The sequence below is a fragment of the Pithys albifrons genome, chromosome 21, assembly GCF_047495875.1.
Source record: "Pithys albifrons albifrons isolate INPA30051 chromosome 21, PitAlb_v1, whole genome shotgun sequence".
Taxonomy (NCBI): Eukaryota; Metazoa; Chordata; class Aves; order Passeriformes; family Thamnophilidae; genus Pithys; species Pithys albifrons.
Window position 1 is genome coordinate 11,515,363 of NC_092478.1, and position 14,867 is coordinate 11,530,229.

Here is a 14,867-nt window from a genome sequence, read left to right on the forward strand (position 1 = left end):
TCTCTGGCCTGTCCCCTGGGTCAGGTAAGGCTGGGCTGGTGAGAGCAACACTTTCCAGCTCTCTCTTGAGAGAGCAAGGGAAAGGAGTCCCCCTTCCAGGTGCTCTGCTTTTGCTCACAGGCATCTTGCTCTCCTTCACCAGCAACTTGCTTCTGAAGAGGCTAAAGCTGTGTCTGGCATGTAGTTTGGAGCTTTACTTCTCCCTTCATGGGAGGTGCTTTGATCTGTGCACTACCTGAGGCATGAACACTGTGCCAGCTGCCCTGAGACAGGGATCATTTCCAAGGGACAGGGAAGGGTAGAACTTCTCTGCTGGTGGAAAACTAGGATGGTGCTTCTTTCTCCTGCTTCCATCCAGTGCTGACAGAGCACGTGGAGAGACCTGTAGTGCTGAGCATTGCCGGGGATGATGGGGGAGCAGGGTTTGAAAAACTGACTCCTATGCCTCCTCTGGAGAGTCAAACAGCTTCTTCCACTGCAGTATTCAGTGTACTCAGAAAAATGATGGAGGGAAGGCAATGGAGAGTCCTGTCTCAAAGTCCTGTTCCCAGTGGTGGAGGTGTGCTGGGGTTTTCTTCCTAATGCAGAAGAGTTGTCTGTATGCTTGTTGCAACTTTTTTTTCTTCCTTTCCAAGCTGACTTTTGTTCACACAGCATCAGAGTCATTCCATCTTCTCACTGGAAAACTGAACTTTTTTCTTGTTATTTCTCATCAGGTTTTCCTCAGTTTTGTTAAAAACCTTGCAGAAAGTCACAGTCCAGTTGTATTCCCATTGTCTGAGCTCTGGAGAGTGTCAGTGAATCCAGATATAGTGCTGTGGGCCTCAGATATCTCACAGAGGAGAACAGTCCTTCTTTAACTTATTTAACATGAATTATTTTGACTTCTTGCAGGAGCTTGCAGAAAATTTATTTTACCCCACCTCTTTCCACATTCCAAGAGCTGCCTGTTCCCTGAACAGCATTTTGGAGTTTATGTATTGGTCAGATGCCTCTTTTCTGCCTGATGTAACTTTACTTGTGATGTTTTTTTCTGAGGACAATCACTCTGACATCTTTTTGCATCTTCTGTTGCAAGAGATTTTTCTTCCAATAAATGTGACAAGACTGTCACAATTTTGTATGTGGTCTTCTGTGGTTAAAGTCTCCTCACAAGACTGGATGAGAAGGTACAGGTGCTACACCTCACCATCTGGGAACCCCATCACAAGCAGACTGGTGGTTCTCTTCTTCTTCTGACGGACATGTTCTCTTGTCACCCAACATGGTCTTCTGGCTAACACTTATGGATCCCAAACATGTAGGATGCCCTTGAAAGCCTCATGGAGGCCCTAGGCAGCCACATAAATCAGTCAGCACAGGACCTTTTCATGACCCAGCTCCTGGCATACAGGTCCTTAACCAGTAAAAGGGAGGGAAAGGAGGAGAGAGGAAGAGGAGAAAGAGAAAGTCCAAAATAGTTTTGTCCCCGCCAGCACGCACCATAGGACAACAAACCAGCCAGGCGATAACTCTGGGGGTACCATGTGTTACTGGGTATATCCTTGTACATGGAGTCCTTTCTCAGTGCAGTTCAGGTGTCCACCTGCCTCCTTGGGACTGGTCTGGCATTGTCTTCTGCCTCTCTTTTCCTTGTCCCCGTTGCTGGAGTATGACTTTTTTTTTTTCTTGCAGGTACCTGAAGAAAATATAAATGGTGTGGTCAATGCACTCCAAGTCAGTCAAGCTGAAAAGCATTAGAAATCTTCTGAGCTGGTTCCAGATGCTTTTTATTATTATAATTATAATTATTATAATTATTATTATTCTTTTTTTCTCACAGTATTTCTTGAAAAATCTGATGACAGAGAGTGACATGAAAAGAGACTGTGGAAAGCGGAGCAGAAACAGCTCCAATAAGCCTTTGTTTTAATTATTATTATTATTATTATTATTATTATTGTTATTTTATTAAATTTATGAATGAGGGGAAGGAGGAAAGGGAGTTCAGATGGTTTCGTGATGTTGAGCTCCAAGGTGAAGTGTACCCTGCCTGTGTGCTCAGCCTGGCAGGAGGGCACATGGGACGGCGTCGGTGCTGCCGAGAGCAGCAGGGTGGGCCAGGAGCAGATGGAGGGGCTGTGGCTCAGAGCACCCTGAAAACCAGAAACAAAATGTGGAGAATTAAACAGAAAATACGTTGCATAGTGCTGGCTTGTCTCCTCGCATCAGACTTTCTGAGGACTATCCATGACTGCTTGTGTTGAGATAGGTTGGGAATTGGGTTCTATTTCCGCTGGTAGAACTGTCTAGTGTTGGAAAAGGGGAAAATATCCAGTTGTTGGACTTGTTGTCTTTTCCCTTCTCCCTGCAGTCAAAGCCTGGCTGCTCTGAGAAAGCCCGGAGAGGGGCATTGCTGCTCTGGCCAGCTCCTGGCAGATGGTGTCACACAGACTTCTGTCTCCATTGAAACTTGACTGCTTTTGCTCAGTTTTTCCCAGTCACCCTCTTGCTGTTCCCAGTATCCTGCTGCCAGGGCAGCTACTGGACCCTTGCACTGTGTCAGAGCCATCCCCAGCCCTTGTTCCCAGGCCCAGCAAGAGGAGGGAGGCGTCTTTCCTCCCGTCCCCTTGGGCTTTTTTCCCGTCCACTCTATGGCACGGGAACACAAAGGATTGCCTGAGCTCCCTGGGGAGCTGCTCTTGCTCAAGATGGGCTACCTTGGCCAAGAGGCACAGCAGGGCGTCCCCGCTGGGGCCAGGAGGGCACCTGAGCCCTGTGGGCACCCTCCTGCAGTTTTTCATCACCCAGGTGGGAATTGCTGCTGGCTGGGGTCTTGACTCCCTGGGGTTTCCTACTGGGTTCCGTGGGCAGCCTTTTGAAAGTAGAGCAGTGCTGAAAATGCCTAAAACCTGAGGTATTTCCCTCGGATCCTGTCACAGAAAGGTGATGGGGGCTTTTCCTACTCCAGGGCAGCAGGAGTGTTTTTGTTCCTGGCTTGTACCACAGGAGCCAGCCATCAAGGCCTGAAGTGGCATCCCCGTCCAGGTTGTGCCTATGGCTGCTCCCAGCACCATGGAGCACGGCAGGGACTGGTGTCAGGAGAGCAAACATGACTCAGGATCTGGGTGCCAGAGTCTGCCCCGTGTGTGACCGTGCAGTGAGGAGTGGTGAAAGGAGAAGCTGTCTGCAGAGGACCCTTTTGTGGTTAGCAGCCACAGTATATCTTGCATTTCTCAACTTATTCCACTTCAGTCTTGACATAAAGAAATTGCAGATCTTGCCTTTTTCCTGAGGACTTTCCAACCATGCTTCAGAGACAGCCTCTTGCCCGGTTTCTCTGGGACTGTGCCATGGAGCTGTGAGCCAGGGGTTCACACTGATCTGCAGCAGCGAGTGAGCACCTGAGACAGTGCTCTGGCCATGTTTTGTTCTGTTGTGTAGGACACTTGGACACACACGGGCTTAGAGCTCCATTTACAGTGCTGGAGGGCTGAGCTTAAGAGTTACGGTTTCTGATGTTGCTGGACCCAGACATTGAATTTCAAATCTGATTTCTCATCAGTGGGATGTTGTGTGGCAGCGAGACAAGGAATCAGAGCATCCACAGGAAAAAGCGTGGGTGACTCTCCTTGGTTGGCCCTACCTGAGCTAAAGCATCCCTGCTGAGAAACACCAAGGCACGTGTTCAGTGCAGTCCCAAACAGGATGCTTTGTTGTTCCTTGACATGGGTTTTCAGAACTGCCCCAGGACACGTTATGTTCATTGCAGGTTTCTAGAGCACAGGCCTATCCCAGATGTGGCACTGTGTGTCTCTGGACGTTTGCTTGGAAAAACACTTAAATCTCCTGCCAGAAGGACGTGGGCAGAGGCTGTGCAGGGCAGTGTTCAAGGCACTTGGAGATGTTTGCTGTGACCCTGCCCAGCGTTGTGGGCACTGAGCTGGGCTGGGGCAGGGGACAGGGAGGCAGCAACTTTTCACCACGTGTATTGTCGAAGGGCTCCTCCTTGGGATGGCAGACTGGGGAGGAAGTGGGACTGCACAGGATTTTTTTTACTGAGTTGGTGTACAACTACTGAGGTGCCAGTCGGGTTTTCTGGTCAGCTGAGTTGAGCCTGAGTTTTCCCTGTGTGCATGGATGGTGCCACCATGATAGGGTCACCAGGACAGAGTCATCTTTGTGCTCTGGGGTTTTGGCAACCTTTGGAAAATGCCAGTTTCAACATCAGAGAGCACTGTGCATTGCTCTGCGTGTGCCAGTGCTGTTTCCAAAGGACTGTAACATACATGGGAAGGAATTACTTGAAATGAAATAAGCAACAACTTTACTAAGCCTTAAGTGAAAGTAAAAAAAAATTGTATTTAATTTTCTTTTTCTAACATTACACTCAGGCACTTGGAGGCTGATTTTTTTAATTCAAATGTTTTACTTTTTTCCCAAGGGTGTCAGCCTTAAATTTGTGAAATCTGTAAAAACCTTTGTGTTTTTCAACCTTTCCAAAGCAGGTTTATGTCACAAAATGGAAAAGTTGGCCTGAAAAATTCACAGGGTGTAAAAAGGCCATTGAGGGACTCCCTCCACCATCTTCTGGCACCATCCTTGGCTTCATTTTTTTATTTCATTTTCTTGTTTTGTCCTGACATCCAAGAACATTATTTTAGACACCTTGGGGTAGTTGATGCATTCTCTTTAGTTTTCCCTGCATATTTTTGCTGGTGGGAACTGAGATACTCTGAATGTGGCCAGAATTGGTGGAACCTTGTCCCCATGCCCTGAGAAGGGCAGGCCAGTCTCTAGTCAGGCCTGGTACAAGCTTGCGTGGTGCTGTTGCTTGTGAGACCTTTGCTGGGTGAGGCAGGAAGGGCTCTGTAGGAGCTTTGCTAAAACATTTCAGAGTAATAATAATACCACCTCAGTAATAACACCACAGTGTTTAGTGACCCCAAAGTAGGTGCTTTTAAAGCTGTTCCACAGCTCCCACTCTCCTAGTACTTGGGTGGGGTACATTTGAAGAGCGTTTTACTTCTCCTAAATGCCTTATGATAATATGTCTGAGCATCCCTGGCATCATGCTGTTCAAAATTGTGGATAAAGGAGGAACATGCCTCAGTTGGGACATCCTTCAGCTGGATGCCTACTGGTGTCAGCCACCCACACTGCCCCAGCATCCCTGATCAGCTCTCTGCAGAGTTCCACCTGTCTGTGTCTGCTGCTATTAAGGGATCACCTCAATGCCACAGGACCCTCCCTATGCCCTCTCTCCTCTCATCTCACAAAAATTCACCAAACAGCAAAATGCAGAAGTGTTTCCAGCCCTGCGGGGAGGGGTGGGCAAGTTGCAGGGAAACCATGGACCTCCCACACATTCTGTCTTTCTCCAAGGCTTTTGTTTTCTTAGAAATCTCAACTTCTGCAAGTTGTGTGTGTTACTGTGTAGGGTTTTGTCTTTTTCCCCTGCCCCAGTTAGATTTTGGCTGCAAATTCCTTTCTACTGTGTGTGTTAATACATAATGTTTCTATAGAATCCTTAGTGTGTCTCTTGTACACATATAAATACCCATGCTTATGTCTGTGCATGGTGTGGGCACTCAAGCAATACAGTATCATGTATACAGTTTGAGTACATGTGTATATACCCTGGGCACACACCCTGTGTGTGTGTATCTATGTAGTAAGTGATGCATACACACATTTATTCGCCAGATATTTTTAATTCAAGTAATGGGAAATATGAGCATTAGTTCTGCTCTCAGGATTCCTCTACTTGTGTTCTGTGAAGAGCAGCAGTGGAGCCGACCTGCAGTAAAGCTGGGGCTCCTCTGCGTGCTGGGAGGAGCATCTAATTTTCCTGCCTGCTTCAGAAACTCCCTGTTCCTCTCCATTTTGGTGCCTCAAGCACAGAGACTGTAGGAAAGTCACTCCTTTTTCTTTCTGTGTTCTAATTGCTGCCCTGAATTGCCCCAGCCTGTGAGCAGGGCTGGTTTGTTTACACAGTGCCCTCCCAGACCCTGGGGTATCCAGTGGAGCTTCCAGCTGCCAGAAGCACCGAGCCAGTGCTGGTGCCAGTGCTGTCCCCCTTCCCCTGGCCGAGGCAGAGCTCCTCCCTGTCCTGTGTCCAAGGCCCTGGGGTGGCCTGGGCCAGGCACAAGTGTTCCCTCTGCGCCAGGTCGTGGTGACCCTTCCCCAGCAGCTCCACATGAGGCTGTGGGCAGGTGTGAGGTTTCCTGGTGGATGTGTCTGCCAAGTGCTGCAGGCAGAAGGCAGCCCATGCCTAGTGCAGTGCTCTGATATTCTTTGGGGAAATCACATTTGTTGGCCTTTGAGGAGCTGAAATCAGTGGGTTATTTTTTAATAGATGGAAAGGTTGGAGGGTCTTTTCCTGTTAAAAGCAGGAGCAGCTGTTTGAACCCAGTGATTGGAAGTGCATGGTGTTTGCATCATTGGAGATTTCTGCTGACCAGGGGTGCTGTTAGGGTCCAGGTAGGGAAAAGTTTTAACCCAAAACATCCCTGATTTTGCTATTTCAGTTACACTTCATGGAAAGCAGTGGGGTTCTGTCTTGCTCCTGACCTTGCAGCACTTTGAGGTTGCTGATTTTTCAGGCTGCCCCACAAATGCATCCTTGCACAAGTTTATACAGCCTTTGGTTTCTTTCCAGGCATTGAAGTTAGCTTGGAGTTTCCATTGCTGTGCTTTAGGTGGCAAATATCTGCCTCTTGCATGGAGACGCCTTAATGGAAATGTTTGAGTCTGCTGGAGCACAGAGATGGTGGCCACTGCAGTGGGTGACATTAGTATTGACTCACGTAATGGCAATGCCTTTTATAAAGCACATTCATCATAAAAATATGCTGCTGCTTCCAAATGTATTTTTAAATCCAAGCTCGGTGTTACCATTCCAAGGGCACAGGTAGGGAATGCTACTAGTCAGAGATGGATTGTCCCTCATCTCTCATGAAAAGCTTGTTGGTGTCAGACTCTCCTGTGGGGTAGCACATGGCACTGAGCAGGGATTTACTCTTTAAGATGTGCCATGCAAAGTGGGTTTGGGGACTTTTAGGACTGACACTTGAAGAAAAATGTTACTGGGAGGTTATGATTGCTTTAGCAAAGCAAAGCATTCAACAGAAGTGTGTCAGGTTTAATTTTTCTGAAGCATGATGCTTTGTCCTGCTGGCCCTGGGAGGAAAACAAGGCAGTGCAGTGCAGGGAAGCGCGTGGCAGAGCATCCAGCGTAGCTCCATGAGCACTCAGTTGTTTTCCTGGTGCTTGATGCTCTCAGCAGTGTGCAGACCCCTGAGCAAGGCAAGGCAGAGAGCAGCTCTGCTCAGAACTGACACTGCCATCTGCAGTGCAGTTGCAGGATTTGCTGTCCCCCAGGCATGAGCATCCAGCATGTTCTTGCACTGCCTGCCCCATACAGGCACCTGTTGTCTAACAGTGTGTCCATGGGATGAGAATTTAATAGTGTGACTTTGACATCTCATGAAGGTTGGGAAGCTATTTGGGACAATAAAGCCTGAATCACATGGGCTTGATCAGAGCCTGCTCTGAGAGCAGCTATTTCCCGTCTTCTCAGCTCTGCTGTACAAAGCCTGAATTTTCTTCTGTTACAAAGGGGGCTCCTTCCTGCAGTGAGGTGATGTTGCTGTCACTGCCCCACTGCAGAAGGGCCGGGGCTTCATGCCATGCTGACCTGCAGCAGCCACGGGGTCAGCCCACGCTCCTCTGTTCCAGAGGGTGTCGGGATCTGCCCTGGCAGCCCTGCATGTCCGTGCTGTGGCAGTGCAGGCTCTGTGGAGGTCCCTGTTAGTGACAGATGTGGAAAGGCCAGGGGAAAGGCAGGGATAGCTGGAGTGACAAGGGATGCAAAGGGATCAGTTTGTTCCTTTTTAGTTGTGCAGACAGGAATGTATTGCAGTTTTGCTTATTGTTGCTAACACAAAAGCATTTTCATTCTTTTTCTTCCTCATTGACTCAAACAGATGTCCCCTCCCTGCCCAGCCTCCATGCTCAGGCCGTGCATCCCAGGGGGATGCATTTGTCACAGTTCCACCATCCCAGCAAGGGTAGGTGGCACAACCCCTCCCAAACCCCCAGTAGCCAGAAAATCTGATGCTCACCCTTGACATGTGGGGATAGACCCTAGGAATCCACATGTGTTTTGATGTAACTGGTGTTGGGCACTGTGGCCTTGGGGGTTAGTCCCATCTTTGTGGTTTTCCCTGTCCATGTACCCATACACAGTGTTCGAGACCTCCAGGGCATCCTAACTCCCAGCTGTAGAGATCAGTGACTTGAGTAGGAGGTTCTGGGTCCTGCATTGGCACAGACAGCACTCACTGAGAGAAAACACTCCTGTCTTGGCACTGGATAATTGGTATTCTCAATAATGACAAGGGAGAAATGCTTTGTTTTGCCCCAGGCTGAATGTCACTGCTAACTCCTGAGAGACGTCCCCCAGCAACATTCAGTGATGGCCAAGAAGTCATTTGCTGATGAAGATTTCTTCTCTCTCTGTTACTGTGAGACTGTTGTGGACATCTCCAGTAAGCAGCTTAAGGCATCTCACTTACCTGTTCCAGTCCTGCCTGCAAACGTTGGATTGGATTACACTTTTATTACTTGTGGGAAGAGTAAAACCCAGTAATCCTTTGCCAAACAGTATTTAGATGCTGCAGCTTGTGCTGAGATGTGTTTACATTGGCTGAAATTTGCAGACCTGCCTCTAGATTTCCATGCCTTCTCCCCATGAGTGCCTCTGTCTGTCTGTACTATATCGTGGGCCATGTCAGTGGCCAGCAATATCCCTCAGGCGTCCTGTCAGCACTGAGGAAACACTCTCTGTGCACCCTCAGCAAGGGCCACAGGACCCTCTCAGGGCACCTGGCAGAGAAATGCTTGACTGTGAAGATAATTTTGAGTTACTCTGCTGTCCTTATGAAACACAGCTGGGTTGAAGTAGCAGCTCCAGTTAGCACAAGGAAAGGAAAGGGTTTTGTAGTAGGCTGTGCACTGGAGGTTGATCAGCAATTCTGGCTGCAGCAGTAATAGCCCCTGCAGATGCTCTGATGAGCACAGAGCAATGTATAGCCCATTGAATGAAGGGGAAATTAATGAAATATATATCAAAGTACATACATTTTAGGGTGTTAATTTTAGGGTTCTGTACCTCTTTGGAATATACATAAGCCAAAATGGACTCGGTCTCCCTAGATAGACAGCACCAGCCATTTTTCTTCAGGTTCAAAGCCTGCTCCTTTTAGCTTCTCCCTGCTCCATAATTCTCTTGCAGTCATGACCTGCACTGCTGCCTACCCTAGTTTGGGGAGGGCCCAGTCATGAGGAAACACAAACCCCAGGCATCTCCTCGTAGCTGAGAGCACCGAAGTTTTGCAGCCAAGCTGCAGACAGCAACGGACAGATGACAACCTCTTGTTCTGCCTGCACAGCTCCAGAGTGGCCACAGCCAGCCCAGCTCGGAGCTGCCCTGGCTGACAGAGCAGGGAGGGTTGCAAAACAAGCTGCTTAATGTCCTCTGCTCCCTTAAGGTTTTCTTTTCATCTGTTTTTAGCTTTCTGCAGAATTCTGTGAATGAAGTGTGCATGGATTTTAGAGCAGATGGATGGATTTGCTCAGCAGGCATCAGGCAGGATTGAAATTTTGAAATATGGAATATATTGCTCTCCTCTGTCCAGTACTGTCCTCTGCCCATATCATAGGAGACCTGACTGGCTACTGTGTCCCTCTCTAGGCAGACCCAGCAGATATACCCATGTCCTCCCAACCCTAAAAGATTCTGCCACAAATAGGACTCATTTCCCTTTGGGGGGCTGGTTGCTTTTTCCTTCCCTGTAGGCCTGTGGCAGAGGCAGTGTCTCTTGCACAGCACCTTTGGGAACCAGTGAAAGCTGCTGTTATTTGGGGTTCCCCTGCTCTGCCTGGCTTTCTGCTGTTACCTGATCAGTATCCTGAGGATTTGAAACAGCTTTCTGGAGTTACAGTAATAAGCTTTTTCTTTTTCTCAGAAACAAGAATTCCTACCAGTTCTTTTGTAACTTGAAAAGTATAATTTTCCAGGTATCTGATTCCCTGGCCCTTGTGGGAACGCTGCTCAAAGCACCCCACGTGCCAGGGGCAGTGCTGTGAGCACTGCTGCTCCTTTGGGCCCCAAAAGGAGTCCAGCCCCATTTGCCTGCTGAAATGCTGAAGCAGCCCCCGGGCTCAGGCTGGCCGGATGCTGCTGTGGGGACAGGTCACATGGGAGAGACAGCCAAAGTAAACACAACCCTCTCAACCTCCATGTCCTTGTTGCCTGCACAGAGTCACTCTCGTCAGCTCAATAGGGACAAAAAGTGAATTTGCCTTCTGCTGAAGAAAACCAGCAGTGTCCTCAGCGGGTTTGTGGTTGGTGGGAAGAGTAGAAAGGCATTTGCCATGTGGGACACTGAAGGACGGGGCCAGGAGGTTGTATATGTAGGGCAAAGAAGGAAAAACCCACAGCCTTTATTGTAGCTGTTTTTTGCAATTATTTCTAATGCCAGCCTTGGGATGGATTCAATTTTTGAGGTCACTAAAATTACCTAAGAGAGCTGGTGCTGTTGTTACAACTGTGGTCACTGCAGACCTGGTAGCGTTACCTTCAGGCAGGGCCAACCTCCACAGGGTGTGAGACCCTCCCCACCATGGCTCAGCCCTGGGGCATGGGATGTTTGGAGGGCTCTCCCATCCAGCTCTGCCATTCTCCTGCAGCAATACATGTAGGCAGACTATTGAACCAGGCCTGCTCTTGAAGAAATCCCTGACATCTCCTTCCTAGAAACAAACCTCTGTGTTTTCCCTGGCAGTGTGTGTTTGTGCAGGGTGTTGTGGGGTTTGGGGTATGAAGAGGATGTCTCTGCAGTAGGAACACACACTGTCTCCTCCAGCTTGATGACCCTGGCCATTTTTTTCAGTTGTATCATAGAATTAAAAAAGAATTGTGCCCTCACTGTCCTTCAGATCCTGCCCGCCAGGGTCCCCTACCTGCCCATGTCTCAGTGCTTCCTTTCTTCGGGTCTCTGTTTGCTCTGCGATTGTGAACTGCTCCAGTGATAGTGTGGTGGAACAGAGGAGCAGATCAGTGTCCCAGGGCAGTCTTTCTAGGTGCTTGTGGTTGTGCTGAATGTGGGGTTTCCCTCGCCTCTCACCCAAAATCCTTCTGCTACTGCTGCTAAAAATAATCTTGCCAATCCAATGGCTGTTGATCATAGGGGTGTGAGAATTGCATCTGAGTGCTATTAGTGCCCTGGTCAGTGCCTGGAAATGTAGAGGGTAGTGGCACTCACCTGCCTCTTCCCAGCCTAGGACTGTGCTCAGTGTCACATCCATCATGGTCTTGTCCCCTGCTGCCTGTGGCTGGGTATTCTGTAATCCCTCCCCCGTGCATTGGCACCAGGCTTGGCTTTGGGGCTTGTGGGACATGAAGTTGGGGAGTGGGATGTTCATTTGAGCACTGTGGCAGTCGTATTCCCTGCCAGTGCATCCTCGTCCTCCACACTGTGTCTGTAGCAGCTGAGGATGACGGTGGCACAGAGGGGATACTCATCCTGGTGACCAGGGCAGTAGGACAACCATGGCTTTTGGGACAGGCAAAGGAGGAGGATGCTGGGCAGTGACTCATGGTAGGATCCAGCTTTGGATGTTCTGTTTCAGCCTATAGAAGAGCCTGTCTCACTCCCTCTCTGTTAACTCCCTACATAATCCATTCTCCAATTGTTTTCACTAAAATTAGAGGGTCATTACCTCAATTTGTTTAACACCTTCACCAGCTCCCACCACTGAGCCATGCCAGCAGGTCTTGGTGCTGCTGGGATTTGGGTTGCAGTGCCCAGGGAACATGCTCTGGGATCTGCAGCCCCCACGTGCAATGAGTCTGGCTCATGCTGGTCATCTCCTGCTCTTTGGGCACCTTGAGGCAGCTGGTGAGGGTTAGTTCAGGGGGCGCATTGCACAGAGGGAGTCTCATCCTCCTCATTAGTGCCTAGGGCAGATTCTTAGTTTGGTTGCTCTGGGCTAAGCTGCATCAAGACATCACTGAAGGGTCGCAGAGCAGGATTAGGCCTCAACCCCACTGTGCTGTGCATGTTCAGGGCTCATCAGGAGGGGGTTGGCCCTTCACTGGCCATAGTGCAGCACCACTTGATATTAGTGCCTCAAGTGGCTTGAACAAGACTTGAGCATTTCTCTCTTTCTCCCCTTTGTCTGAACTCAAGAAAGAGCCCAGGTTCCCTGCAGATGCCCAAGATGGCCACAGCATGAACCCAAATTCATAGAACTGCCAAGAGAACAGAGAGGCTCCTGGTGCAGAAGCTGCCCAGCTCATATCAAGGTCTTCCCCTCTGGCTGCTTGGAACACCTGTGCTGGACAGGCTGGGGAAGAAATTCAAATCTTTAGGACTTCATTTAATAAGTTGTAATTTGCTCTGTAAGTCAAATACCACTTCTGGCCTCAAGAGACCCACCAAACTGGCCTGACGTGGGACTGGGAACCCCAACCTCCTGCAGGCTCTCCTCCTTGCTCACCTCTCAGAAACTCCATGGAGGTTTTCACTGGGGGGAAGATGGAAGAGTGTGCAAAAAAAATGTGTATTTATTTCCCTTTAATTACCAGACTAATACAGGGGTCCCAGTCCTCCCCGTGCAGAGGCCTGTGCTATACCCCCTGCTCTGGGCTGCACTTGCTGTGTGCACAGTGCCCATGGGCTCAGTGGGGCTGAGCGCCGTGCACGGGGGTGGACAGCAGCTCCTGCGAGCTTGAGGGCACAAGGCACAGGGGAGCCTGAATGCATCAGTCACCTGTGTGGCCTCTGCACGAGGGGGGATGTGACACCATGGGGCAGAGGGAGTGGTGGTGGCAGCTGGGGATCAGGCAGCGGGCACAGTGGAGAGCTGAGAAGTGGCTGCTTTGCTTTCCCAGTGAGTGCACACACTGCTTTTCTTTGCTGGTCTTATGCTGAAAAGCTGAGATTTATGTACTGTATGAAAAACAAAAACCAACAAAACAGAAAAAAAGAAAAAATCCTAACGTTCCAGAATAAATGACAGTATATTTTGTACTTTGTAAAGTAATTACAATGAAAAAAGAATAAAAAGTGAAACTTATGCTGTCTGCTTTTGTACTGATCAAACTGTTGAAAATAAAGCAGAGCTTGGCATTGTCTATGAGATGTAATTTCTTTCACCTACAGCCACTCTGGGCCTCAATCCCACGCACACCATTTAGGGAGGTCAGCAGACATGCCCAAGGCTCTCCAGTGTCCAGGACTAATCACCAGGTGTACTGTACCCCTACGGATGGTGCCCACCACCATCTCCATCCTCCCACTGTTCTCTGGGAGCCACCAAACCTGTCCCATCCTATTCCCTTAAAATACAAGGTCAGTGGGATGCTGCTAGTGTATTTGCCAGACTTAGTTGTACCTGCTCACTGCAGGGTGCAAGGTGCCCAGGAGCCTGCAGAGCCCCAGCAGAGATCCTGGTGAGGCACCCCAGAGCCCTGCAAGCCCAGCAGCAGCAGGGGAGCAATCTCAGCCCTTCATGGACAGGGCAGTCACTGCTAAGGCCTCAGTCTCGGTCAGCAGTGGCTGCACAGCACCACTGCCACATACAGGGAGGAGCTGAAAAACCTGGCTGAAGTGTGCAAGAACAACAGTGAAATCGGGCTTCTCATCACCCTGTCATGGTTGTAACCATTTATAGTGCATCTTTAAAGCAAAGCAGCTTATCAGCATAAACTGTGGTCAGGAAAAGTTATCTCCTTCTTACTGTACAGTAAGCCATTTTTACTCTTCCAGTCTAAGAGCATTCATGTAAGAAATTAGTGTGGGATTGCTAATCTGGAATGCAGCCTTATTGCAGAGCACTGCCTTGAGGGTTTAATCCATTAAAACAAAACAGAAATAAACTAACACAGGCCACACAATCTCAGCACTGTCTGTCACTCGCTGCAAAGGCAACTGTCACCTCAAGGTATGTAACAGAATTTAGGCCGCTAAATTGGTATTCAGACCCTGAAGACACTGAGAGGCTTCTAGCATTTGTCTTCCTTCACCTGCCCAGCATCACACCCCTGAGCAGGAGGTGCTGGGGACATGGAGGAGAGGAGGAGGAGGGCCCTTGCAAAAAATTCTACAAAAATAGATTCTGAGGAGTCATGATGAAGTAATATTATTTTAGGAGCTATTACTCTGAATCCTTCAGGCTAATTATTAGTTCTCTGAGTCATTTGTTTTTGAAGGAACCTGTAGAGAAGAGTGCTGTAATGCAGCAAGTGCCCAAGATAATCTTTGTCTTGCAGGCACTCGTGTGTTTTATCCCCAGCTGGGCAGTTTGCTGACAAGCCCAGCCCTGCCGTGCAGCCCAGGGGCCATGCTGGGGCCAGCTCTCCAGCAGCCCCTTGGGATGGCAGGGTGTAGACAGGGCACTGGGGCTTGAACCTTTCATCCCTCCCTGCTGCAGCTCCTTCAGCCCTTGGCCACTGCAGTGCTCAGAGCTGTACATGCACAAGGCTCTGTGCCAGGGGCTCATCCTGAAGGCCTTTTGGCCTATTTTAAGCCAAATGCTGGCATGGTGCTGTTCAGAGGGTGAATTAGTTGTGTAATCAATGCCAAATCAAGTAGGTTATTCGAGCTCTAATGGGAGCTGCTCCCCATGTGCATCCCTGGCCCCCACTCCCTCGCACTGCAGGTACATTTAGGGATACTGCTCTATTTTGGGCTGTCTACTTTGCCATACTTTGAAGGACAAAATGATAGGAAGGTGCCTTGCAGTGCACACTGTAGTGCCCTGGGGCCACCCCAGCATGGCAGGGCTCCTGTATGGCCCTGGCCCCTCTGTCCTGGGGG

General features: G+C 49.2%; 1 protein-coding gene across 2 annotated transcripts in view; it reads left to right on the forward strand.

The window, feature by feature from the left end:
* The window catches only part of CASTOR2 (cytosolic arginine sensor for mTORC1 subunit 2), a 142,511-nt gene extending 129,334 nt beyond the window's left edge, over window positions 1-13,177 (forward strand). Inside the window, exon 9 of one of the 2 annotated variants that reach the window (XM_071574763.1) lies at window positions 1,675-13,177. In XM_071574763.1, the coding sequence (XP_071430864.1) occupies window positions 1,675-1,740 (66 nt within the window). In that variant the 3' untranslated portion in view covers window positions 1,741-13,177. The remainder of the gene's footprint in view (window positions 1-1,674) is intronic. The other variant, XM_071574764.1, reaches the window with a different exon arrangement.
* Window positions 13,178-14,867: the final 1,690 nt, after the last annotated feature.